This window comes from Melanotaenia boesemani, chromosome 10 (assembly GCF_017639745.1).
Source record: "Melanotaenia boesemani isolate fMelBoe1 chromosome 10, fMelBoe1.pri, whole genome shotgun sequence".
In the NCBI taxonomy this organism is placed as follows: Eukaryota; Metazoa; Chordata; class Actinopteri; order Atheriniformes; family Melanotaeniidae; genus Melanotaenia; species Melanotaenia boesemani.
In genome coordinates, this window is record NC_055691.1 from 12,490,215 (window position 1) to 12,516,613 (window position 26,399).

Sequence of the window (26,399 nt, forward strand, 5' to 3'; positions counted from 1 at the left end):
TACAAGTTGAACAGAAGAGGTCCAAGGACTGACACCTGGGGGACTCCACAAGTCATGGCCACTCGCTCGGATTCATAGCTGCCGATCGTAACAAAATAACTCCGGCCTTCTAAAAAGGGACCTGAACCAGTTAAGAACCGCTCCAGAAAGTCCAACCCAGTTTTCCAGCCTGTGCAACAGGATTCTGTGATCTACAGTATCAAACGCAGCACTGAGATCCAACAGAACCAGGACTGATACTTGACCAGAATCAGTATTCAACCTAATGTCTTTTAACACTTTGACCAGAGCTGTTTCAGTGCTGTGATGAGGTAGGAAGCCGGACTGAAATTTATCAAGATTTCCACTTTCATTTAAAAAGTCATGAAGCTGGTGAAATACAACTTTTTCAATAATCTTGGAAATAAAAGAGAGGTTAGAGACAGGTCTATAGTTGTTCATTATAGAGTCGTCTACAGTCCTTTTCTTTAGGAGTGGCCTAATAGCAGCTATCTTTAGTGACTTGGGAAAAATGCCTGATGCCAGTGAGCTGTTAACTATCAGTAGGAGACCACTTTCTACTGAGGTAAAAACTGTTTTTAAAAAGTCGGATGGTATCATGTCCAGAGTGCATGTTGTTGATTTCAAATGCCAAACTGTTTCTTGTAGGACTTTTAAATTCACCATTTTAAATTGCGGCATGACATCAGAATTATTTCCGGGTTTTAGACACAGACTAATTTTCTTGTTTGACTGTGTGGAATTAATATGTTGCCTAATTGTTTTAATTTTTTGGCTAAAAAAGTTGGCAAATTGGTTGCATTTCTCAGTGGAAAGGAGCTAAGGGCTTATCTGTATAGGAGGATTAGTAAGTTTTTCAATCATAGTAAACAGAGTGCGAGAATTGTTGACATTCCTGTTAATCATTTCAGATAAACGCAGTTCTCTGGCCTTGCACAGCTCATTGTTATAGTTATGCAGGCTTTGTTTGTACAGCTCATAGTAAATTTGAAGTTTATTCTTCCGCCTCAAGTTGCTCTTGATTCTTATCGGTGCAACAGCATCCATTACATTCAAGATTTTCAGATTGAAATTATCCAGGAGTCCACCAACTGACTCTGCACTTGTTGGTAACATAGCTATGGCCTCCACAAACTTAGCACTTGTTCTTTTATTAATGTACCTCTTCCTAACAGAGAAGCAGGTTGGTTGGACATTCTGAGTGATCAGTAAATCAAACAAAATACAAAAATGGTCAGAAATGGCCAAGTCAGTGACCGCAACAGAAGAAATATCAACACCCTTTGAAATAACCAGGTCCAGAATGTGACCTTGAATGTGGGTCGGTTCTTTAACATTTTGCCACAAACCAAACATGTCCAATATGGAACAAAATTCCTTGACATTACCATCCACCATGTTATCTATGTGAATGTTAAAATTCCCAGTTAAGATGAAATGGTTGAAATCAGTAGAGATAACCGACAATAATTCAGAAAATTCATCAATAAAATTTGCACAATGTCCTGGACGTCTGTAGATGATTAGAAATAGGATTTTAGGAATGCCCCTTAAAGTGAAACTAAGATATTCAAAAGAAGTAAAATCACCAAATGAAATTTCTTTACACTGGAATGAATCTTTAAGGCAGCTTCTCCTCCCCCTTACCTCCCATTTCGACATTTATTCATAAAACTAAAATGAGTAGGTGCTGTTTCATTAAGAATTGTAGCACTTGTGTCTTCTGTTAACCATATTTCTGTCAGAAAAAGAAAATCTAAACTGTGAGAAATAATGAAGTTATTAACCAACAGAGACTTGGACAGAGATCTAACATTAAGTACAGCTAGCTTTATGAAGTTTACACTGGTCTCTGTTGTTTTCTGAATTATACAAGGTACAGTTAACAGATTAGATCGATTCATCCCACAAGCTGACCACGTTCGATTCCTTATTTTACTAACACAGTAATCCTACTGGGTCCAGGCGTGATCTCAGAACAGCTGTCAGTAGTAGCAAAACTACAGCAAGGACCCTGAACGCATCATGGCATGTTATCTTTGTTGTGAATTCTGCTGCTCAGACAGATGATCTAATAGGAGGATGAGGAGGGGGAGGAGGGGGAGCCCTGTATTTCTTGGTAGATGGTTGGTCGCTGGGGTTCAGGCCAGGATAGAGACATCCTTTGAAGACCTTGGGTGATGTGGAGAAGAGGGTCTGGTGAGGGGGGAGAGCTGGGAGTTGATCGCTTCTCTTCTGTGTCCTTCGCTCTTATCTGTACACTCATGTTTGGGTTTGCCGGCCCAACAGCATGACGCAAGTGTGCACCAAATAATCTGCATCCATTTAGATTTGGATGCACACCATTAGGTCTGAATCGCTCCTTACAGTTCCAAAAGATATTGAAGTTATCAATGAACTTTATCCCATGGGTGATACATACGTTTGATAACCATGTGTTCAGGCCAAGAAGTCTACTGAAAAGTTCAATCCCTTTACCCGCTGTAGGAATGGGTCCTGAAATGTAAACATGGTGTGCTCCCAATTGACACAGTCTCTCCAACAGCAGAGAAAAGTCTTTTTTCAGGATCTCAGAGCCAATTTTTCCCCACAGAATATCAAAAGACCCAGTGTGGACAATAATCTTCATACCATCTGGATGTGAAGACAGAATGGTCGGCAACATCTCTGTCATTTCCCTGACTGATGTATCAAAAAGTGTTAGATTTTCCGTCTATGCCATTCTCACATGCTGTGTTATGGAGTCCCCAATCAGAATTGTGTCTATTTGTTTTCGTGTGGAGGAGCTGATAGCTTCTCTAGTCCTCCTGTTTGTGGAATTTTGGCCTCTCCTCCTGGTCTGGTTAGCCCTGGGCTGAGTTTTAAGGCTATTTCTTGAATTTTGATATATCCTTGCATTACAGTCATCATCATTCATTTTAATATGACTCAACACATCATATTTATTATGCAGTGAGACTTGAGGTGGTGGAGTGAGTGCTGGAGCTTTAAATTTCCTGCTGGATTTACCTCTGCAACGAACAACATCAGACCAGGTTCTGGCCGGGGGTGATGACTTTGGTCTGGCACCAACACTGTTCCAATAGGACAGATCAGTTTGACGGTCCGGTTTGGGATTTTCCTCAGGTATTCCAATGTCATTTGAACATATCCAGGGAAGTGTATCAGCCAGGTCTGTAGCGGAAGGCTCCACATTCGACATGCCTTCGCGTATGAAGATTTGAATCAATGCATTTGACAGCTCAGTAGCTTGTACAGAAGCTACTACAGAGTCAATAAATTCTTCATTCACACAAATGTCTTGCAGTGTTTCAATCCTCTTCTCCAGCTGTGTTATCCTCAAAGAAAGTTGCTCACACTCAGCGCAGCTCACTGATACTGCAGGGTTAGGAGACATCATTCCACTAGTTCTCCGATGGCAACCAACTAAATTTATCAAAAAATATATTCGTTCCAGTGATTTATAAGTGACCAGGAGTCCTTGTTCCTAAATTTCTTGCGGGTAAAGATAAGAAAAAATAAGAAAAATGCAAGCAGAAAGGAGAGCAAAGCAGGAAGATTACAGCCTAAAGTTCCAGTTTAAACTGGTTCTTTGCTAAGTCGTCTGTTATGTCGACACAACGCTGGTTCATCCCACAAGTTAGGAGCCTTTTATCCTGAAGGACTCACAGCTCAGAGTTCAGAGGCCTTTTAAAATAGAAATAATGAATTCAGTGGAATAAAGAAGTGAAATACACCCACTGGGTGATGACTGGGTAGATGTGTAAGGTAATACTGTAATAATAAGATAAAGTAATAGAGTATATTGCCATAATTTCTCATAATTATTTTTCCCTTTCAAGACTCTTAAGTTAAAAGGAAATTAAGATTTTTTTTCATTTAAAGTGTTAACTCTGCTTAATGATGTAGAAAATAGGAGCCACCTCCATCCTCAGCTTGTCTATAAGGTATGATTTAAGATTTAAGATGATAACGAGCATTACGTTGGTGTGAGCACATCTTGTCTTAACTCTATTATTTCTTAAACACAAAATCATAGACTGTATATAAAAGATGGACAGAGCCTCCGTGACGTCAACCGTGGGTTTCTGAAGAGCTGAATTGAAGCTCAATGGGCGGTTCCCACCATCGCAATCTTGGCAGCATCACCCATGTCGTCGTTCCTGGAAAAACCAAAAATGGGCAAAGAGGTGGAGCTGAGAGGGGACTGTGAAGGTGGGGGTGCATGATTGACACCCATCAAACTCCAAGCTGCCTGTAGCTAAGAGCTAACTGAGCTAACCCAGAACTAATGGTAGCAAACCACTTAACGGAGGTAGGCAGGCTAAAGCTAAGATGCGCTGTTAGCTGGCTAAAAACCGCGGTTGTGCTGCACTCTCCCTTCTTGCCATAGATATTGGATACCTGTCAATCAAAATGACACGCCCCTAATTATGCCGAATTTCAAGATTAAATGACATCCAAACGGATGAGTTAGAAAAACATTAACTCCCCTTACAGTAGTCATGAAGGTAAACCTGACCTATCAATCCTAAAAAGGATTTTTGTACCAGGCTTTAAACATGTTTATTTCTACTGTGAATTTGGCCTTTTTAACATGGGAGTCTATGGGGATTGACTTTGTTTTGGAGCCAGCCCCTAGTGGATGAGGGGTGAACTGCAATTTTTTTCACTTCTGCACAGGCTTCACATTTTACTGCCGGAGGTTGCCGCTTACACAAAATAAAGAAATGCAGAGTAGATGCATGGTCGGGACAGCACGCCTGGCCTTAAACCAGCCACCCGATTGGATGTTATCATCCGACTGAATGGACATAATCAGTGCGTATCAGCCCATTTGTATGGGAGAGTAGGGCCCTGCTGTGCCTACTAGCAGGTCCAGTAGGCCGTTAGCATCTGTTCACCAGCTTTATCGGAGACCCTGAAGAAGGTTTAACTCTTCTTTCTGAGTTCCTTTGACAGGATTTGTGGAAAAGTTAAATTATGTACACAAAGTCACCACAAGTTTATTACATTCAGCAATAATTTTTCACACTGATTTATTGTTTCTAAGACTGTTTATGCTAGCTGGCTAACACATGCAACAGAAGATCATGGGAAACGTAAATTGGAACAACAAAGTAACTCAAATTGGATCAAGTGGCAGTAAGTACGTTGAATCATCACTTAACTGGGTTTGATTCAAATACACTAAATTGAAATAATAGCAAATAAATCAGATGGATATCATTTCTCCTGCAGATTAACATGAACTCACATCAAGACCTGCTACCATGACACAAAACACACGAGTATGAATACAATGTCAACAGGAAGTGGTACAACATCTGCTAAGATCAGTGTTTTATTTCCACAAAGCAAAGATTTCACATATTTTCACTCAGCTGGTCTGTTAACTGCCAAGGACATGGAGATCTGATTCTAAACATTTCACAGTAAAATTCAACTTAATCATCTAAGGCCACTGGTCACTGCTCTGATCTCAGCTGGACCTTCATCCGATAAGGTTTGGGAGTCAGAGTAATTCCAAAAATGGGAGTAAAGTCTGGTTCTCCAGCATCTTCAGGCCAGATGAACTTAAACTTCCTCAGCAGAGTCACCATGATGAGAAAGAGCTCCATACGAGCCAGACCCTCTCCCAGACACATCCGAGGACCTGAGACATGGAAAACAAGTTAAAGTCATCAGAAAGAGAAGGACTTGACTCCATCTGAGCAGGTGTCATTTCATTCCAACATACCTGCAGAGAAAGGCATGAAGGCCTCTGGTTTAACAAACTCTCCCTTCTCATTCAGGAAGTTTTCAGAGTTGAACTCATGAGGGAACTTCCACTGTCCCTCCTCGCTCAGGACTGAGGTCAGGTTCTGGATGATCACTGTACCCTGCAGAGAAAACAAGAAAATATAAATTCATGAAGGACTCTCTTCACCTTTGGCCTGTCTCCCACAAAATCCTGTTTAAAGCTCCCATTTTGTGCAAAATTTACTTTCTAAAGGTTTTCTAACAGTCATATGAGAATGAGAAAATTCTGTCTCTTGTTAGTGAACGTGTGCTGAAACGGGTGAGCCTGAGATCTTTCCCTTTGCGACCTCACGAAGGGAAAAACCACGCCCCAGTAGTGAATACTGCCATTGACCCCACCCCCCCCGGCTGGCTGAGCGTGCCCTCTAAAATCATCGAGTGGGTGCCTGTGAAAGGCGGATCCTCTCCCAGAGAGGGGTGTGGAGAAGCTCCACTCATGAACATTTAAAGGTTGAGACACAGAAACTCCATTCTCAGTAGAGCTCACTAGAGCCACATTGGGAATGGCTGAAATTAAGGACCAAGGGTGAATTGGGGGTAACACAGTTTGAAATCAATGTTGTTGGATCTCTGACACCCATATGAAGTTGTTGGAAAAAGTGTATAATAGGGGACCTTTTACCTTGGGAATGGAGTATCCCATCAGCTCGGTGTCTTTAGTTGTGCAATGGATAAGAATGAGAGGAGCAGTGTTGGCGATCCTCTGGATTTCATGGATCACAGCCTGCATGGAGAGATTTTATCACAAATCTGTTTATAAACTACATAATACAGACTGTCAGATATGATTAGAAAAATCCAGATCAATTAACATGTTGACAACAAAACAAAAGACTACACATATAGTGATTATAAGTGATTGTAAAAACCACAGATTTATTATATGACTTATTTCATGTCATACTAACAGACGTGTCAGCGAAATAACAAGGATTTAGCAGAAACCTGACATGATGTACAGAACCTGCATGTACGGCATGTTGTTTCTGTCCTCAAAACTGGGTCGATCCTTTCCCTCCAACACCTGGTCGATCTCCCGCTGACACCGCTCTGAGGGAGAAAAATAGCATCATATATTCATATGTTTTACTTTACAGCTTATTAAAATACTAACAATTTATGACAGGAAGTTACAGGAAAAAGATATGAAGATGATCAATGATGCTCTAAACCAATAGCAGAAAGAAAAGAAAACATGGGGAGAATTATTACAGCTAACAAAGGAGATGGGAAGAAAAAGTATTCCCTGCTCCATCCTCAGCCCTTTCACCTCTTTAGCCCAACCGTTTATATCCCATAATACTAGAATAATCTAATGCACCAGCTTAGTGTACCCTAAACCCAGAAACAATAGGTGAAATCACCCAACACAACATATCATGTCTTCCTGATCTAATGCCTCTGTAATAACCATTTATTCTCATATAGGTGTGTAGACATGCCTTGTATGTGTGGGTGGTTCATCAGGTAAAGGAAAGCTGTCAGCAGGGTGTTGGAGGTGGTGTCAGTTCCAGCGCTGTAAAGATCCAGGCAGGCTGCTACCAGCTCTTCCTCTGAAAACGAATTATCCTGACCTCCTCTCTAAAAAGAGAGCAGTGATGAATGTAAATTAGAACCATGAAGTTACCTAACGGATGCAAACTCTGGAATCCAAAAGGTTATGACTGAATAAATAAATCCTTTTATTGGGAGACAAACACAAAGTAAATATATAATTATGTACTTTGAGGGAGACCAAAAGCTCCATTCCCCTGTAAACTCTGAGAAATGAACCTTCCTCTTGTGTTAGGATCGGTACCGACCCGTTTTTTTTAGGTTTGAATGCATAAAAGTACCACTTTTTTTTTTTTATTACATCAAGGCTTTTTGACTTTGTCAGGCACCTCTTTTTTACATCACATACATCAACATTTTTAAGGAATCTAGAGCTGAACTCACTTCAGAACACAACATAAACATAAATATTTCCCATTTGGTATGTGAACCTGCAAAAATCACATGATAAGCTATACTGTACACCTGGCTTTACACACAAACCTTCTCCAGTTCATCCAGGTAGCAGTCAACAAAGTGTCTCGGCTCTCCAGGGACTCTGGTCTTCTTGAACTCATTCACCAAACGTCTGGCAATATTTCTACAAGTCTATAGACAACAAACAAAAAATCTAATTTGTACAAACACAATAAAGACATTATTTATTGTCATTGGCATAGTATGATTCCATTCATCCATCCATCCATCTTCTGCCGCTTATCCGGATGATTCCATTATTATCACAAATTCTATTTGTCTAAAGTTCATTTTAACCTCCTCCAGATTCATGGGTGGAGATTTTGACTGATCATTAGAAACAACTCGGCTTTCCTTGTTAGGTTTTCTAAAGGAGATGAGTTCTGGGTGAAGTGCTGGATGAGGAAACAAATGCTCAAAGGGTCTGTGAATGGGAAACAGGTGTAATCAGGAGTCTTGAGACTGACAGGCTGGAACAGGTGCGGACAATCCACTGATACAGCTCATGTCTGGCAAAAGGAACTCAATTATAGAAATCATAGTTTAAAACAGTGCAATGTAGTGAGGAAGATGATAAAACAAGGATGCAGCAAACTTGTTACTGAAACATTTTATTTAAATATTTACCTGAATGAACATCAAATACCACAAATATTAAACACAAACATTACAAAACCCTCTCTAAACTTGCCATGAGGTGCTCCTCCCTTCTAGCTACCTCCCTGTCCCTCCTCCATCATTTCCCTATGTCTTCTTTCCTCCCTCTCCATCAGCTCCTGGTGCCTCCTCTCCTCCCGTTCTGCAGCCTCTCTTTCCCTGGCTCTTTCTTTCCGCTGCTCTCTCCATCTCCTCAAGTGCCTCCACATAATGCCTGTTGCTCTCTTTTAAGGCAGCAACCATGTCCTCCACCCTGTCTACTCACTGTCTTTTTGGGGTCGACAGACTGGAGGTAGTGCCTCTCTCCACAGGAGGGGGTGTGGTCACTGCCACTGGATCTGGCTGGATGAGGCAAAGAGGACAGACACAGACAGCCTTCTCCCTACTGCCTCATCCATGAGGTTGTACCTCTTCCAACAAGCGGCAGGAACCCTCAGCCCCCCACCCCCCATCCCCCCACCCCCCTCTGGGGGACGCTTAAGCTCCTGTAGAAATAAAGACAGCCAAAGGAAACATGAACTATGTAGATATCTATACATCACTATGATCGCAGTTCATTTACTTAGACCATTTTACTGCATGGGCAAAGACAGCATCTAACCTTGTATTTGGACACCAGGTTCTCCTTCTTTCCTTCAGGGCCTCACCTTCCCCACAAGGCCTCTTTCCATTAAGAAGACACTGGTGAACACACATTGACAGCGTATATAAAAGTGAATATTATTTATGTTTATATGTACTTTATAGGTACTTTGCAGACTCTTATCTAAAGTGGTGTACAATCTAAATATAACATTTGTTCCATTAGCCAAGAACAGAAAAAAAATGCAGTTCAGATTAAATTACACTATTTTGTGGTTGTGTTCAGCCTTTAGTTAATAACTGCCTATAAGTTACGATCTGCCCACATTTATTTGTAATTATTCAGCACCCAATCTAAACGGTTATGCATACATTTATGCTTACTTGTAAGATTCAGTATTCCTCTTTCCAGTGAACGAGGGACTGGCTGCCCACCAGTGAATAAGAGCCCTGGTGTCCTTATCTGTCCCTGCAACATCCAAAATACCTCAATATAAATTAGAAAAATAAAACTTAACCTGGCAGAGCCAAGTAGAAGAAAATTACACACCTCAAACCTTTACACTTTAACAATATTTATACTACTGCAGTTTACTACAGTTACAGTTAGAGCGTTACCTTGTAAACATTTGCAACTACAGCATTGTCAGCGGTACCATGGGGATAGGCCGGTTCTCAAACTGGGGTTGTTTCCGAATCAGTTTTCAGATCAAGGACCATTTCATTTACATCACAGACACCACAGTGCTGAATCTGGAGGCTCAACAACGATGAATAAACATGCAGAACCTATAGCATTAATCATTTCTAACACTTATAGCTGATCTACATCTGTGAAACTGTCTAAAAACTGCTAACATTTACGTGTGCTAACTCTACTGAGTCGGTATAACCGCAGCCTCCAACAAATGATCAGATCCATAACTGTGGTCAGGGATAGAAGAGATAGGTAGCATGCTGCCATATATATTAGAATTATAATCAAATAACTTCATACTTACATCTTTACAAAATAGCTTCTGAGTGCACTGGTACCGCTGATCCATTTGGCCGCCATTATTCAGCTCTGGAAAACTGATTGGAAGTCCCTCCCCTTCCACTACGTCAGCAAGATGCCGTCCGTTTAGTGCACATAGTGTTCATCGTTTCACACTAGATTTTTGGCCAAGTTTAGGGTACTTTTGGTGCACTATGCACTTAAACATAGTGTTGGAAGTACAGAAGTGCGCAGATTGAGACACACCCTGTGACACTTCACCAAGTTGTACAAGCATTTGTCTCAGAATTGATTTTAATACAACGGTAACACCATCACTATGCCCACTGCACCAGCACCTTTCCCTCATGCGTTACCGTTTACACATACAGATGTAGCCCACTGTTGTTATTTATGGTTGGTAAAATTTAATTTACAGACAAATAAATAAAGTCCGCACACCATAAGCTGCTCCTGAAAATGTATTAAGTGATACTGCCTTTTCAGTCCAGCACCCAGCAGCACACTTTTGGGATGTGTTTGTTGTTTTCCCCTATTTTTGAGTATTTTAAAAGGGCAAAAAGCTAAATCGTTTCACCACAAGGTGTGCTGTTTTGAGCTGCCTGTAGACCAAAACAAGGTGTGTAATGAGTCACACCTTCCTCCATCTCTTCCCCCCCACTCGCCTCGTTCGCAAACGAAAGTGCAAACACACTGAGCAAAACGATGTGAAACATCCATCAATTTTCTGCTGCTTAGCCGGGGTTGGTTTGTGGGGGCAGCAGCCTAAGCAGGGAAACCCAGACTTCCCTCTCTCCAGCCACATTCACCAGCTCATGAGGGGATCCTGAGGCATTCCCAGGCCATTCGAGGGATGTAGTCCATCCAGCCTGTCCTGGGTCTTCCCTGGGGCCTCCTCCAGGTGGGACGTGCCCAGATCACCTCACAAGGGAGACGTCCAGGAGGCATCCTGACCAGATACCCGAGCCACCTCATCTGGCTCCTTTTGATGCAGAGGAACAGTGACTCTACTCTGAGCCCCTCCCGAATCACAGAGCTTCTCACCATATCTCTAAGGGAGAGCCCAGCCACCCTACGGAAAAAACTTATTTCGGCCCCTTGTATTCCTGATCTGGTTCTTTCAGTCACTACCCACAGCTCGTGACCATAGGTGAGGGTAGGAATGTACATCGACCAGTCAATCGAGAGCTTTCACTTTTGGCTCAGCTCCTTCTTCACCACGACAGACCGATGCAGAGTCCGCATCACTGCAGACGTCGCACCAATCCGCCTGCCGATCTCCCGCTCCATCCTCCCCTCATTCATGAGCAAGGCCCCTAAGATACGTGAACTCCTCCACTTGGGGCAGGACATCAAACCTGCGTCCACTGATTTGACTCATCATAGGGTCTGTTGAATTGTTCCTCCCCTAGAGACCTGTTTGCCATGGGTGACCCTACCAGGGGCATAAAACCCCTAACAACATGGCTACTAGGATCTTCAGGATCCTTAAACTCCTCCACCATGGTAAGGTGGTGGCTCAGGAAGAGACTGTATATTAGTACTCGTGATTAATCGCATTGTTACGCACTTTTCCTTTAAAAGCAGGCCTACTGAAGACAATGCAGTAAATTCTGGCTTACTAACATTAAATCAGGGGTGTTCAACCTGCGGCTCTGGAGTAGTAGCAAGTGGCTCTCTCTCATTTTATTATTATTTTTGTCAGAGACAGTTATTAGTGATGGGAGTTAATGTTTTCACAGACTGGGGTATGGGCGGGTGTGTGAAGTCTTTTAAATTTTGTTTTTAATATACATGAATTGTTTTTATTATGTACAGCACTTTGTGTTACTTTGTGTATGAAAAGTGCTCTATAAATAAAATTAGATTTGAATTGATTTGACTTTCCACAATGGCTCTTAATACACGGCTAAACATACCAAAGAACTAACTCATGTTTCTAAATATAGATATAATAACAAATGCAGTTTTTTCATGGAATAATTATACTGAATTTCCACAACTAAAAGTAAGGAATTTTTTTTTTTTATCTATTTTTATTGTCATTAGGTTGGAAACTACCACAACTTCCACAAATATCTACATCCTATAGAAGAAAGTCTGTATATTCTCTTTTGGCAAAGCTTTTATGTTTTTCTCTGGTTAGCGTGCGAGGAATAATATTTACTAGTGTTAATTAATTAATGTGTCAAGCGATAATAACGCGTTAACGCGCCCAGCCCTAGTATATATTTTAACAGTCCTGTTCTAGCTGACGTCACACTGTTTGATTACGATGTTGGGTGGCTAAAAGCTAGAGTGGACCCACTGATGCTATTAACTGATTATTAACTGTTCCTCATCAAGGATGGCGCTAGCGGACTGAATACTGTCCAAACCAGTTCAGCACTTATGTGGTCAGACAGATATATTCTGAAAAAAAAAACATGCACTTGTTGGTGCTGAAAATCCGTCTGATTTTCCAAATTCCTGGTTAAAAAACTCCCAAACATCCAGCTGACAGAGATATTGCTGTCTGATTTACCTTACCTTCACCATTTACAGCTACCTGGTCAATGGACAGTCACACTTCACGGGAGCAGAATTAAAAAGCATAAAGTCAGATTAGAGGTTTATAAATATTTTGTGGCAGAATGGGAATCAGGCCTTCATCTGTGGAAAGTTCCCCAAACAAAGTATTTCCTCTTCATGTCAAAGCTGAGTAGAAACAAGCAGATGCAGATAACGTTACCGCGATGTAAAGATTAGGGATGTCCTGGTGAGATATTTAGGAGTTAACGTTACTAACAATTACTAGGAGGAAACATTGCTGTTTAAAGACTGTTTGGTTTATTGAGACCACAAAGGAAAATCCATGTCCAGCTTTTCATTAACACTGGAAGCTACTGTCACCGTGGCGATCCGCGGTGGAGGTCGGATAAGTGGAACATCCAACCAGTTTCACAGCGGTCACATTTCCACTGGGAGAAACTGGAGCGTGTTTGGTTCATTCGCTACTTCACAAAAACATGACTTGCGTATAAACTTTTTATCTGACCGTTCTCCCAGTTACACATAAACAATGTTTCTGTGTTTTTGGTTGAATGAATAATTTGTTCTCTTGTCTTTTCTGCTTGCTGTCGTCTTTCTAACTTTTCCTGATCATCCTTTAGCTCCTTTTCTCAGGAGTGCAGACAAACAGGAAGATGGATGTGACATAGGCTGGAGACAACGGCTTGTCTTTCACCCAGGGGAAGACACAATCAGCCTCAGTTACATGTCCGTTAGCAACTGGCTAACATGAAGTTTCTGGTCCTGTGTACTACACAGCTGAGAGTCTCAGACAGTTTCCAGTTATCTGGTCTGACAGCAGCAACACATTCAGCCGTCATTCAGGGTCAGCAGCAGTCTGAAAAATACAATCCTATCTTTGGGATGTAGACTGGAACATGGATGTACCATTATTATTATTATTATTATTATTATTATTATTACATTTTATTTTTATTATTATTATTATATTTTTTATGTGAAATGCTAGCTGTAGACCTGGGCCCGTAGCAGGAGGCCTGCTTTGTTGCTTTGTTTATCTTTTTGCCACCAACAAACATCGCCAACATGCAGGTCACATGATCAGCAATAAAACATGAGAATGGTCCATATATATGATGTTCAGTCCTTCAGTTCCCCCTTTTGACGTGATTGTAGAAACACATCTTTCTTTCTTAAACCTTGCAACCATCACAGATGCTGTGTGTGATACTGGATCCACCCACATCGTATGGCTCCATGTGATGGATGGTAAATGGATGGATGGACAGACAGACGCATGGATGGATGAATGGATGGATGGATGGATGGATGGATAAAGAGATTCTCCACATTACCTCATGATTCTTGAAGGCCTTCCTGAATGGCAGTGGCAGGTTACGAATTATGGGGAGAGAGTTATATATCTGTAAAAAAAGATGTATCGTTAGTTTGAAGAGTCATTTAGGAAGCAAAAGGACCTGCATGTGGCCAGTAGAGGGCAGTGATACTTGTTATCAAAATAGACAAAAGTCAAATAAGGGCCCTGCTCAGTTACATATGGCCCTTTTTCCTCTAGTACCCCGTCAGCTGAGCCAGTGGGTAGGGTTTTCCACCAGAGGTTTCCCTGGTTGAGTAGGTACTTCTTTTGCATCTACCAAGTCAGGTAGAAAATATGACGTCTACCGACTCCAGGTCACTTATTGGCCAGGGAGCGGCTTCACTGGATGAGTCATGAGAGCGACTCTAGGACTGCACAGAGATCATCACTGTGGTCCAACAATGCTTTTTAGGCATTTCTATATCTTAAATTAATGCTGCTGTTTTTGTATGTAGACAACAGCCTAGCAAGTAGCTCTGCATGCCTCTGCCCCAGCACCAGCTGTAGCTTTAACACAGATACCAGCTGACCCATTCCATTATTTTTGCACATTGTACATAGTTTGGAATTTGCTCCTGACTTCAATAAATAACTCAGTGAATGCTTTGTGACATGTCTTTATATGTTTTGAGAGATGTGCTCTCATTTAATTTGTCTTTATTATGCCCCTGCAAATGTTTAGTTTTGTTCATGGTGTAATGTCATGTCATGTGACCTACCTGATCATGTAATGACCTGCAGGTGTACTAAATCAAAGGTTGTGTTCCCGCAACACGGTGGTTCACAAAGAGTACATGTGCTGTGGTTGTGTCACGTTAAACGCTGTGATAAAATAAATCTGCTAACTGGTTACAGGCCCAGACTCATAACGATAGTTTGGCTAACTTGCCAGGTGAGAGTTACGATTACAGCGTGCACCTGAGAGCTGGAATGGAGTGATCTGCAGCAACATAAGCAGAAAAGACAGAGACACAGTGCCGAGTAGCTGCTGGGCAAGACTCATTTTTGATGGTGATGAGAAAAGTTCTGAACTGTGGGAAAAAAAGTTTTTGGGCCACCCCTGTCTAAAGGGTTGAAAGACACTATATTAAATGAACAAGCTCCCAATGATGATGACAACAAGGAGAAAAATGCCTAGGCCGACACAGTGCTCATTCAGTTCCTGGATGATAAGAGCCCGACGCTGATTATGCATTACGCAGCAGATGATGGATGCACAGCACTGAAGATTCTCCGGGAATATTATGCTGGAAAAGGGAAAACCAGGATAATACATTTGTACACCCAGTTAACCTCCTTGTAAAAGTCATTGAGAATGTCACTGGATATGTCATCAGGGCTGAGACTGTGATCACTGCCTTGAGAAACGCAGGTGAGGCGCTTAATGACGGCTTTTTGATAGTAATGGTTCTGAAAGGGCTGCCAGAGACTTTCAAAACATTTGCAATCCACATGACTCAGAGCAATGATAACATGACTTTAATGTGACAGTGGTTTCCAGGCCATGACGCACTGCGTGGAGTTGGCTGAGGGAGTGGCCAAGCGCAGAGGCGACGCAGAGGTGTGCCTACACGACACCAGGGGACAGTGTTTCCGAAAAACACTGAGGAACACCCTGTACACCCCTACATATCCCCAGGATATGTAGGGGTGTACAGGGCCATGGTGATTTTCAGTGAGAGGAACAATGTTCTGCTCCATAGAGACGGTACTGAATTTCCCATACACGTACACAACAAGCTATGCTATCCGCACACATCAGAAAATGACTGCAATGATCAATGTAAGAGCCTTGATTTGCAGAGTTGGCATGAAACCCTCGGACACTGCAATTACGCAGATTTAATGAAACTAAGACATATTGTTGATAGGATGGACATTAAGGGGGAACAAACCTATCCCGTGTTGTGAAGTCTGCACTCAAGGGAAGTTTGTTCAGACAAGGAACAGAAGACCAGATGTAAGGGCTAAGGCACTGCTTGACATGGTGCACGCAGATTTAGCCGGTTCCATAGACCCAGTTTTACAAGATGGGCATAAGTATGCACTGTCCTTCACAGATGACTACTCTAGTGCTCTGTTTGTGTATTTTTTAAGAAATAATAGTAACACTGTACAAGCTACTGAGAGGTTTATAGCTGATCCGGTCCCCTACGATAAAATAAAGTGCATGAGATCTGACAATGGGACAGAGTACACAAGCAGAGGGTATCAAGCATTAATGAGCAGGAGTGGTATTACATCAGCCCCATATTCTCAACACCAAAATGGTACTGCTGAGTGAAACTGAAGAAGTCTGTTTGAAATGGCCCGGTGGCCAGGAAGGCATTTTTGTCGGATATGACAGGAATAGTTTTGCTTATATGGTTTACTATCCCAGCAACAGGAAATTACATAAACATAGACGTGTGGAGTTTTTTATCCAGAATGAATTAGGAAATGCTTGATGCTGAGGATGACAATCTTGTAGTTCAAAGTAAAAGACAATCTGTAAAAGCCCTGCTGAGACCTGTTGGCTCACAAATGGCAGAGAACCAGGAAGTGGTCACAGAAATCGATACAGTGGAGTTCAATGTAGACACGGTGAAAGCAGAAAAAGAAGAGAAAGCAAATGATGAAGAAAAACCTGCAGAGAGGGGCTATCCTGACAGAGAGGGGAAAAGCTAGATTACTATGGTGACTGCATTTGTGGTTTTGAGGATGAATTGACCACTACTGACTACTGGTACAGACTTGTGTGTAATGTACCTCAGACATACAAAGAAGCCGTAACTTCAACAAAAGCAAATGAACGGCTTAATGCTATGGATGACAAAATGCAATCATTAAAGGACAATGCAGCATTTACCCTGACTTCTCTACCAGAGGGCAAAGGTGTAGTGGGGGGTAAATGGGTCTATGCAATTAAAAGGAAGGAAGGTTAAAGCCAAAAGAAAGGTGTAAACTATGATGAGACTTTCTCTCATCTCTCATCATAGTTTACACCATATGAGTAGCATTTTGGTGTTAGCACAGCAAGCGGTACAGGACAATCTGATTGTTCACCAGATGGATGTAAAAACAGCCTTTTACATGCACCAGTCGAGTGTGACATTTACATAGAACAGCCTGAGGGTTATGAAGTTAAACCTAAAGAAAATGGTAAACTGGTGTGTAAACTGAAGAAATTCATGTATGGTCTAAAACAGTCAGGTTGCAGTTGGAACAATTTGTTGCATGAATATTTGTGCGAGAAACAGTTTGTACAAAATCCAGCTGATCATTGTGTTTATAGCAAAGTTACTGACAAAGAAAAAATCCACATCATCATATGGGTAGATGATTTGATTATTGCTGCCAGTGATGACAAAGTATTGACTGATGTAAAAGAAATGCTGAAGTCCAAGTTTAGAATGAAAGGGTAAAGTAACGTATTTTTATATTGACTTTGAACAAAGTGATGATTGCATTAAGATGTCACAATGCAAGTATGTTAAAAACATAATGGAGCAATTTCTTATGCTAAACGGTAAGCTGAGAGCTACCCCCATGAACAAAAACTTGACTCAAGTGATGATGCTGAAGAAACGAGTGATGTCAGGAAATATAGAAAAGCAGTTGGTAACTTAATCTACCTAGCAACTTGTACAACTTGTACCAGCTCAGATGCCACGCCAGGTATATTCCATGAAGTCTCATCACCAGATGGTAGTCAATCACTTCTCTTCAGAAAGTAACACCACCTTCTCTTCAGAAGGTAACGCCATTTTCTCTTCAGAAGTTAATACCATCCTCTCTTCAGCCCAACGGTTTGCAGTGGTAATTTTAAGAGAGCTATCTGAAACACATATTTTAATACCCGACAACTTGCAGTCATTACAACATTGTACATAACGCTTATTATGAACAAGCAAGCTTGCATTAGCTACAATTAGCTTACACTCATCCATTGTCTATTTTGTATCTTCTCGACTTCGCCGGTTACCAAACTCTCCTTCACTTTTCCAAGTTACGCCTGCAGTCTTTGTTTTTTTTCTTTTGGACTGATTCAGACAAAAAGCTACAAACTGAGCAGGGGCTACCTTTTACAATCATGTTGATGTTCTCAATTGTTTTGTTGGTCTCACAGACAAATAACATCACAAGACATTCAAACCGCATTTTAAATGGTCTCCACCCATATTGAGAGACTCCTCAATTGTAAATGAAAATGATCAAAACTTAGCGGAGTCGAGCCAAGTCATGCTGAGTAGGTATGAGTTGAAAAAGGCCATCAGTAATCTTCTATTTCTAAAGCTGGATTTGTACGTGCAAGGTGTCTGCATACGGTAGGGCCACCGCAACTGGCGCTGGTGAAATGTGCTCTTGCACTTGAGGGTAGGGTTATGGCATCGTGTTGTAGTTTCTCTTCTCACCCAGTTTTTTTTACAGCACAAATTCAGAGAGAAGCTCCAGAAATCCAGAAACACATAATCACAAACTAAGCAATCACAAGGGAGTACCTCTGCATAACTGCGCTGCAAGCAGTGGTGATCATCATGTCTGGAAGAGGTGCATGATGAGCCTCCGCGGACCTACGTGGCGCTTACAATACCATAACCAACCTTATGCAAATGCTGAGTATAAATCTAGTGTAAGCCTTGATGATCAGTTTTAGTATCTCTGATAGTGCTTTGACTCACCATAGCCCACGGTCCATTGGATATTCTGGTATTCTCAGTGAAGCACCGAACAATCGTTTTGATGGTGTCATCATCATACTCGTAGCGTTTACCAAACAGAACCTGGCAGATGATGTTAGAGGCTGCGTTATGGAACATGACCTGAGGACTCAGAGTTTTCCCTGCAAATGTTAAAACAGAGACTAAAGTATGACTCCAGAAAAATGACAAAAACAACATTACAGAAATATATACGGACCCACATGTGACATACCGATGCTGGTTTCTAGTGTTTTAGTGGTGTATTGAATCTCATCATGGATTCTGTCCTCCATCGACTTCTTTCCCAGACCAAAGTCCAAAGTCATCAGAGCAAAGCGACGATGGTCCCTCCAACTGGAACCATAATCTACCATGATCAGTCCTGAAGCAACACAAAAAGCAAGAATGTAAACAATAATCTGATGTAACCTGTCAAGATTTTACTGTTTTTAACCCTGACGTTTGGCATGTTGAGGGATGACTTTATGAATGTTCAATCAGTAGACTTCTTAATTGCAAGGCAGTCAGTTTATTTAAATTTATCTCAAGTGAACACTTAAGGTTCTCTGCCTATTATGGTAATCAAAATATTTTATTTCTGTCTTCATAGAGCACCTAAAACCCATTTACCACAACCATTTTGGAGTTTTTATCACCACTATTTTACCTGCATGATTTCATTCACTTTAACCTTTATTAACATGAAATCATCCAATCTTAATTGAAAAGAACCTTACAGTGACATAAGTTAATTCTGCTTGGACACAATTTCCTACTAAATCTAAAGGGTAAGTGTGTCCAAAAACTGGCCAGCAGCAAACCCCATTTTCAACTGGACCAGAGTTTGCTTCTTTGGTCAAAACCAGGAGACCCCCAATTTTCAATGAGACCAGAGTTCACTTCTTTGGTTCGAACCAGAAGACACTTGGTTTTCAACCGCACCAGAGTTCACTTCTTTGGTCTGAGCCAGGACAACCCCAGTTTTCAACCAGACCAGAGTTTGCTTTTTTTGTCCAAACCAGGAAACCCCCGGTTTTCAACTGGACCAGAGGTTACTTTGTTGGGCTGAACCAGGAGACACCTGGTTTTTAACTGGACCAGAGTTCGGTTTTTTTGTCCGAACCAGGAGACCCCCAGTTTTCAGCTGGACCAGAGTTCACTTCTTTGGTCCGAACCAGGACAACCTCAGTTTCCAACCGGATTTCCAAATTCTGTCCTTACTCTAGGAACAGATAAAACAAGTGAAGTGCAAGAACGCAAGGCATAGCAACGGCTTGTTGTCTGCAATAAAGTGCACAAGTAAGGGGTAATAATACTGATAATAATAAATATGTTAAGTCTTTAAAGCCTGAGCTATGGCATAATGGGCAGAAAAATTATTTTTTTGGCTCTTTAACAAAACGTAAACAAACAAAAACTCATTTGCATTTATGTACCATTCATTACTGTGATGAGTCAGAATAATTGTAGAGTAGGTGGAGGTTAGTGTAAGTGGAGGTTAGTGTAGATGGAGGATTGTGACCTTGTCGCTTTGGGGGTTGGATATTGGCGGGGGGGTGGGGGGGGGCCTTATGGCTGCGGACCCTTGGTGGTTTCCCTTGGTGGGGATCTGGGCTGCTCTGTATATGACCCTGTAGGACTGAGGGGGGTCTGCGGTTGGGGTTGCTATGTGGCGGCGGGGCATGGCCACTGGTGGGGCCTGGGTCATTGGCATTGGCCCTGGGCTGGGTGGCTGGGCTATTCTGGGGCGGGCTGGGGGGTTTGGGCTCTAGTGTCTGGAGGTGGCCCATTCTATTAAGGGTGGAGGTGACGGTTGGTGCCGGGGAATCTGGGGCTGCCTGGATATGATGCCATGGGGTGGGTTGGTGCATGTGCTCGTGTCTGGTTGCCACCACGGGACCCAGGTATGGTCCGGGGGCAGGAGACGTGTAGGGAGGCTATCCTACTGCCTCTGGGCTCTTGGGGCTCAGGGTCCTTTGCTCTGGCCATCCTGGAAGGCTGGTACCTGGTGGGGTCAGCAGCTGCCGATTCTGGCTCACTGGGGCCTGTGCCCTGTGACCCCAGGGGCTCTGGCTGGGGCCATCCTTTGCCGTCCTCTGGGTGGGTCCTCATGGTGGGGTGGCTTGGGTTGGTGCTCCAGGATTGCTGCTGATGGCCCTGGTCACTGGGCTAGGCTAGTCTGCCTCTAGCCTCTGTAGAGGCATGGTCACATTTGCAGGATCACACTCATCTCTGATCACTCCTCATTCCTCATCCTCTGCATGCTGACCAAGCGGCAGTGTCCGCCTGTCAAATGTGAAGCCTATGCGGAAGTGCAAAAAAATTGCAGTTCACCCCTCATCCTCTAGGGGCTGTCTCCAAAACAGAGCAAATCCCCATAGACTCCCATGTTAAAAGGTCCAACTTCACAGCAAAAATAAACATGTTTAAAGCCTAGTACAAAAATCCATTTTAGGATTAGTTTACCTTCATGACAAGTGTGTGGAGGGTGAATTTTTTTCTAACTCATCCATTTGAATGTTATTTAATCTTGAAATTCTGCATAATTAGGGGCTTTCTTCTTTTAGAATACCAGAAGTCATTTTGTTGTTGGGAACTGAAATGATAAAGCTCTGTCATCCTTTTCCTTCCTCTCTCCACTCATGGATTTTGTTGTCATGTTTGATTTACAAAAAATAAAAATAAAAAAACAACAACAAAAAAATAAACTCAAATTTATGAATAAAGTTCGACACAAATGAAAAGTTTACAACTTCTCAGTGGGACCAGATCAAGTGAAGATCAACTTCAGCCGCAGTTTGCTAGAAAGACTCTACAAGTGCAGCAACAGTTCTGTTTGCTTGGCTAAAAGTTGCCACTGATGACTCAGAATCTCTTCTTCTTTATGAGCATTGATAAAAGCAATGTATCATGCTCCTAATTCTGTTAATGTCAGTTTTTTAGTGATGTAGGGAGACCTACAAATATAATGAGTAAAAGGTTCAGTTCTATATCTTTTCAGCATGCTGCAGCATGTTTTGTGACCATATAAGTAAAACAGGTTTTCTTTGTTTTCTCTGTTATTCATAAATTATAATGGCATTAAAAACTGCACCTTAATTTAATCTTTCTTTGGGCTAATACTCCTTCAGACATGGACTCTTTTTTTGAGCATGGGTTTCATGTGACAGGTGGTTTCTACCTTTTTTCTGGGTGACATTGCTGAACAACATGTCCTGGGGTCGTCCAGCATAATCAGCCGCCCTGATCACCATGGCCTCCTTCATGGCCTTCAGCCCGTTGATGACTACAGTCGGTCTGGAACCAGTGAACAGACTGTAGACGTTTCCATAGGACTGTCTCAGCTGAGAGAGAATGAAAGAAGGAGTCAGAATCTTGCATGCATGTCTTACATTTTTAAATGAACGTTACTTTTTAAAGACCCAGGACATTTTTGCCCTGTAGGCACAGAAAGTTTATTTGTAGCACAATTTAGTGATAGACTGATTCAAAGTGCTTTACAAAGGCTTAAAAGAAACATGTTCTTGGCCCTCTTCCGTCTTTAAGAGACAGAGACAGCTTCCGGTTGGCTTTTCTTTGTCTCTGTCTCCTTTTAATGCGTAAATACTCTGATTCTCTGCTGCAGATGAGCACCAGACTGCTGAGGCTGTAGTTCTTCCTAACATACAGTATTATTATTCATCATGCCTTCAGAAGGCTGGACAAAGAATTTCTGATGTTATCCTTCTGTCTGCTGCCAGGACCTCAGTAATATAATGTTTTCTCCTTGTGGGCTGTGGCGTGGACTAATGCTCCGGCTAATCTAGGCTGCAGCCTAGGCATCCCCTACTCACGTGGGCCCCTGGCCTGAAGAGCTTTAACCTTCACCACAACTGGCCCACTACGAACATTGCCAAAAAAAAAAACAAAAAAAAAAAACAAAACAAACAAACAAAAAAGAACTTAATGGGCTGAATGAAGCCGGATCCCGATGACTAGATCCTGTAAAAAATAAAAATGATAGGTCCAATTGTCAACCTAAAAGCACCAGAACAATATGACTGATAAGCAAAACAAAAAAAGTGCAACATCTGAAACAACTTTGTGATCAAGATCCACTCAAGAAAATCTCTAAACTGACCTGACTTTTAAGGCCGAATCTACATCTAGTCATCAACACAAAGATTCACAGCAGGAGGACTCTCTGCTAATAGCTAATTTTGTAGCCGCTCAAACAACTGCAACACACAGCAAAGACTTCAACCAGGATGGGGGCCACCATGCCTCACAACAATCTCACTGAGGTCAGGGGTCTGGACTGACCCCATGAAACATTGCTAGGTTGTGCCACCGCCACTCCCAAAGTTACCCTTGGGACCCATGACCATCTTAATCCACCAGGTGGATGATGACCTGCAGGACTGGTTGGATTAGCTCCAAAGGTGATGACAGATCACTCTGTTCTGATGATAAGTCATGCACTCAGAGAAGCTGCTTCTGATTAACCTGTACCATTCAACGTTTAACCGTATCCTGGTTCAGTCCGTTCCAAATGTGAGGACAGATCACTCTGTTCTGACAATAACTCATGCAGAGACTTTCTGGTTAACCTGTACCGTTAGATGTTTAACCGTGTCCTGGTTCAGTCCGTTCCATGTTTCCAGGCAGGCATCTTTATATTTGTGGGTACAGCAGGGTTGACTCACTAGCTTTGGACTTCAGGGTTCTTTGTACTCAACACGTGCACATCAGCAATCAAGTCTTAAAACCACATTTTTCTTTCTGCTGTTTAATGTTAAAAACTAAAATTACACAAAAAGGAACTTAAATTTAAACTTTTCTATAAAACCAAATAAAACATGATGTATGTCAAAGGATGTGGTTCTAGATGCAGCGGCTTCTACTTTATAGATGATTTAGTCATCTCAGTCCACGACTTAGTATCAGTCACTAATTAAACTCTCCCTTCTACTGAAGCACAGACCCGTATCAGCACAAAGAAAGAAATAAGTCACATCACAAAACCACACAGTAATGGGAGAATGGCTACAACAGAAGTTGGAGGAAGCTGGAGCCTATCCCAGCAATTAGCAGGTGAGAGGCAGGTACACCTGGACTTGTATAGCTGGACAGGCTGCCAGTCCTGTGATGGACTGGACTGGACCTGCCAACACAGACTAATAACCACTCACTCCTATGGAGAATTTAGAGAGACCAGTTAACCTAACAGGTCTTTGGATGGTGGGAGGAAGCCTGCTAACTCTACACAGAAAGACCACTGTTCCACTCTCCCCCAGCCGAGGATCAAACCAGTGACCTTCTTGCTGTGAGGCTGCGGTGCAACCACCATGCAGCCCAATACTGATTAAGTTTAGCTTTATTTATACTGCATCAATTTACAACAAAATCATCTCAAGACACTTTGCAGACATGATCAATTCAAGCTGATTCATTGTGTCCATTAAAACACATCAGTCCAATTTATAATAACCGTGTTTACATAAACCAGCTCATCAAAAAGACAGCATTTCCATGGAAACCAACAGATTAGATCAGAGCAATTCAGTCCTCCATCCTGATTTTCCCAACAAAATGGTGGAGAAGAAAACCCCCATCAGAACCAGAACCAGGAAGAAAACCTCAAACAAACCAGGACTAGGACAGATTGCATGCCTGGACCGGTTGGGGTGGACAGGACAGGGGGGGCCAACAAGCAGCAGAACTTTTATGGAGGGAGACCTGCTGACAGAAAGATTCAAAGAGCAGCAGTTCTTACCCTCTCAAAGTCCTTCAAAGGGTTCTCCAGGTGCAGGTGCAATAGGTTCCCCAGTATGGGCAGGATGGCGGGTCCTGGTGGGAAGTTCTTGGGTCGGTGAGACTTGACGTGGACCACGATTAAGCAAACACAGAGCCATATCAGAAGTACTGTGATAAACATGATGCTATGTTTGGGCTGAGACCAGCTGTGGGATTGCAGTAAATATAGAGACTGAGATCAGCTGTTAGCTCCGCATCCGGCAGCTTATGATGTTCTGTAGTTGAACCTGACTCCGAGGCAGAGAGGTGAGACCCAAAAATTTTCCTTCCTCCATCTTTATTCTTTTATTCACAGTTGCTGCCAGAAAGGTAGCGCCTTAGAGAAGGTGCTGGGCTCTGATTGGTGATACTTTACCCTGCCGTAGACATGCAGCCACCCTCTGGTTGAATCCTCTCGGGCTTCAATAAGTCTGACATAAAAACTCCTGGAGCAGCTTCTCTGAAAACTTGGTTAAACATAGAAAGAGGCAGCAGATTCCTCATCAGGTTATCTTTAGTTTCTTGATCAACTCCAATCCATTTATACTGTAACCTACATAAATCTAAAATATCAGTGCAGGGTGATTCTGCTGTTCCTCTTAAGCCTGGTACACACATAACAATTTTTTTAATCTTATGAGATTTTTTATATAGAGTATGCAGTGCTGTTTGATGCTATCCCACAAGGAGCTCTTCAGCTTCTGAAAAACTGCCCAGACACCCAAAACCCAACAGATTGGAGAAGTGGTGTTTTTTAGAACGACATAAACATTCTAAACAAAAAAAAAAAAAAAATAAAAAAAAAAAAAAAAAAGTGCAGCAACAAGTTAATAAGAAATATTGTTGGAGACATTACCCCTCCGGTTCAACATTTCTGGACGTCCATATATGGCAGTATAAACTGGAAAAAAGCATGGTGCATCACAGATGCATACTACCTTACCAACAAGATAAAAGAGGTGTCATTTAAAATCCTTCACAGAATTTATCCTTCAAAACATGTTCTGGAACGATTTAAGCTGAATGTCAACTATTCCTGTGACTTCTGTGAACTGCACAAAGAGACTATTATACATCTGTTTTTGCACATATTGTAAAATATTCTGGATTGATGTTCAAAATTATACATGTAGTAAGACTGGTCAGTTAATAAGTCTAAATGCTAGAGATGTGTGTGTCTCCCTCTACAGAAAACTGGAGAATGATATACTCTTTGTTATTCAGCTTTTCATTATAATGGGAAAATATCATATAAACAAAATGAAATGTACCGAAAGAAAACCAAAATTTTCTGTTTTTCTTAGTGACATTAATCTATATATTAAATCTATCAGCAACCTACAAAATAAAAAGGCTGAAAGAACACTCTATATCTTTGGAAAATACAACATTAGCAACTAAGCCTGGCTCCTCCTATTATATATTATACATTATACCTCATACTTTAGATACATTCGTGTGGCATATTCTCATGTTTCAGTCATTCTTCCCCTGTCACTTTGTTCCACTTTGTTCCTCTTTGTAATGTTCATATTTGTGCAAAATATAAATAACGCACTATGAAAAAAGAAAAAAAGAATCGTCAGCATTCCTCAGAAATCAGCTCTGAAATATCCGAGGTCGGGAAGAGGCAAAAATCGGGACATAAACAGCCCAAAAATCATTATGTGTGTACTAGGCTTATGTGTCCAATAAGAGGCCACATCGCGCGCCGCACGATGAGTGTTTGATGGAGTCGGAAAGAAAGGAGCAGAAGACAAAGTGAAGTGATTTGAGTTCAAATGGAATTAAAAAATATTTTAACAACTTCAAGTACGGAAAAAAATTACAATTTTTTTTTATTTTATTTTATATGCTCATAGTTTTCCTGACCTCACACTTCATAGTACCTTTGTTTTATTACTGTCTGGGTATATTTAATTGACTTTGTTCCTTTTCTTGTCTAACTCCAGATTCCTGGATTTAATGTCTCTATGTAGATCCTGTAATTCTTAAAGTTGTGCTT

The 26,399-nt window shown here is 41.7% G+C and overlaps 2 protein-coding genes across 2 annotated transcripts in view; both read right to left on the reverse strand.

Annotated features, from left to right (window-relative positions):
• Nucleotides 1–5,408: 5,408 nt before the first annotated feature.
• On the reverse strand, nt 5,409–24,559 carry LOC121646949 (cytochrome P450 2D14-like). The gene is made up of 11 exons (XM_041996090.1): nt 24,375–24,559; nt 21,801–21,963; nt 18,852–19,001; nt 18,599–18,759; nt 13,915–13,983; nt 7,840–7,944; nt 7,245–7,383; nt 6,767–6,852; nt 6,425–6,526; nt 5,741–5,882; nt 5,409–5,656 (listed from the first exon to the last, which is right to left on the reverse strand). Exons 1-11 carry the CDS (start codon nt 24,534–24,536, stop codon nt 5,469–5,471), a joined length of 1,467 nt encoding a protein of 488 aa, XP_041852024.1. The 5' UTR covers nt 24,537–24,559; the 3' UTR covers nt 5,409–5,468.
• The window catches only part of LOC121646945 (cytochrome P450 2F2-like), a 44,397-nt gene continuing 23,458 nt past the window's right edge, over nt 5,461–26,399 (reverse strand). The window contains exon 12 of the mRNA XM_041996086.1: nt 5,461–5,499. The gene's annotated coding sequence lies outside the window, so the exon portion shown is untranslated. The remainder of the gene's footprint in view (nt 5,500–26,399) is intronic.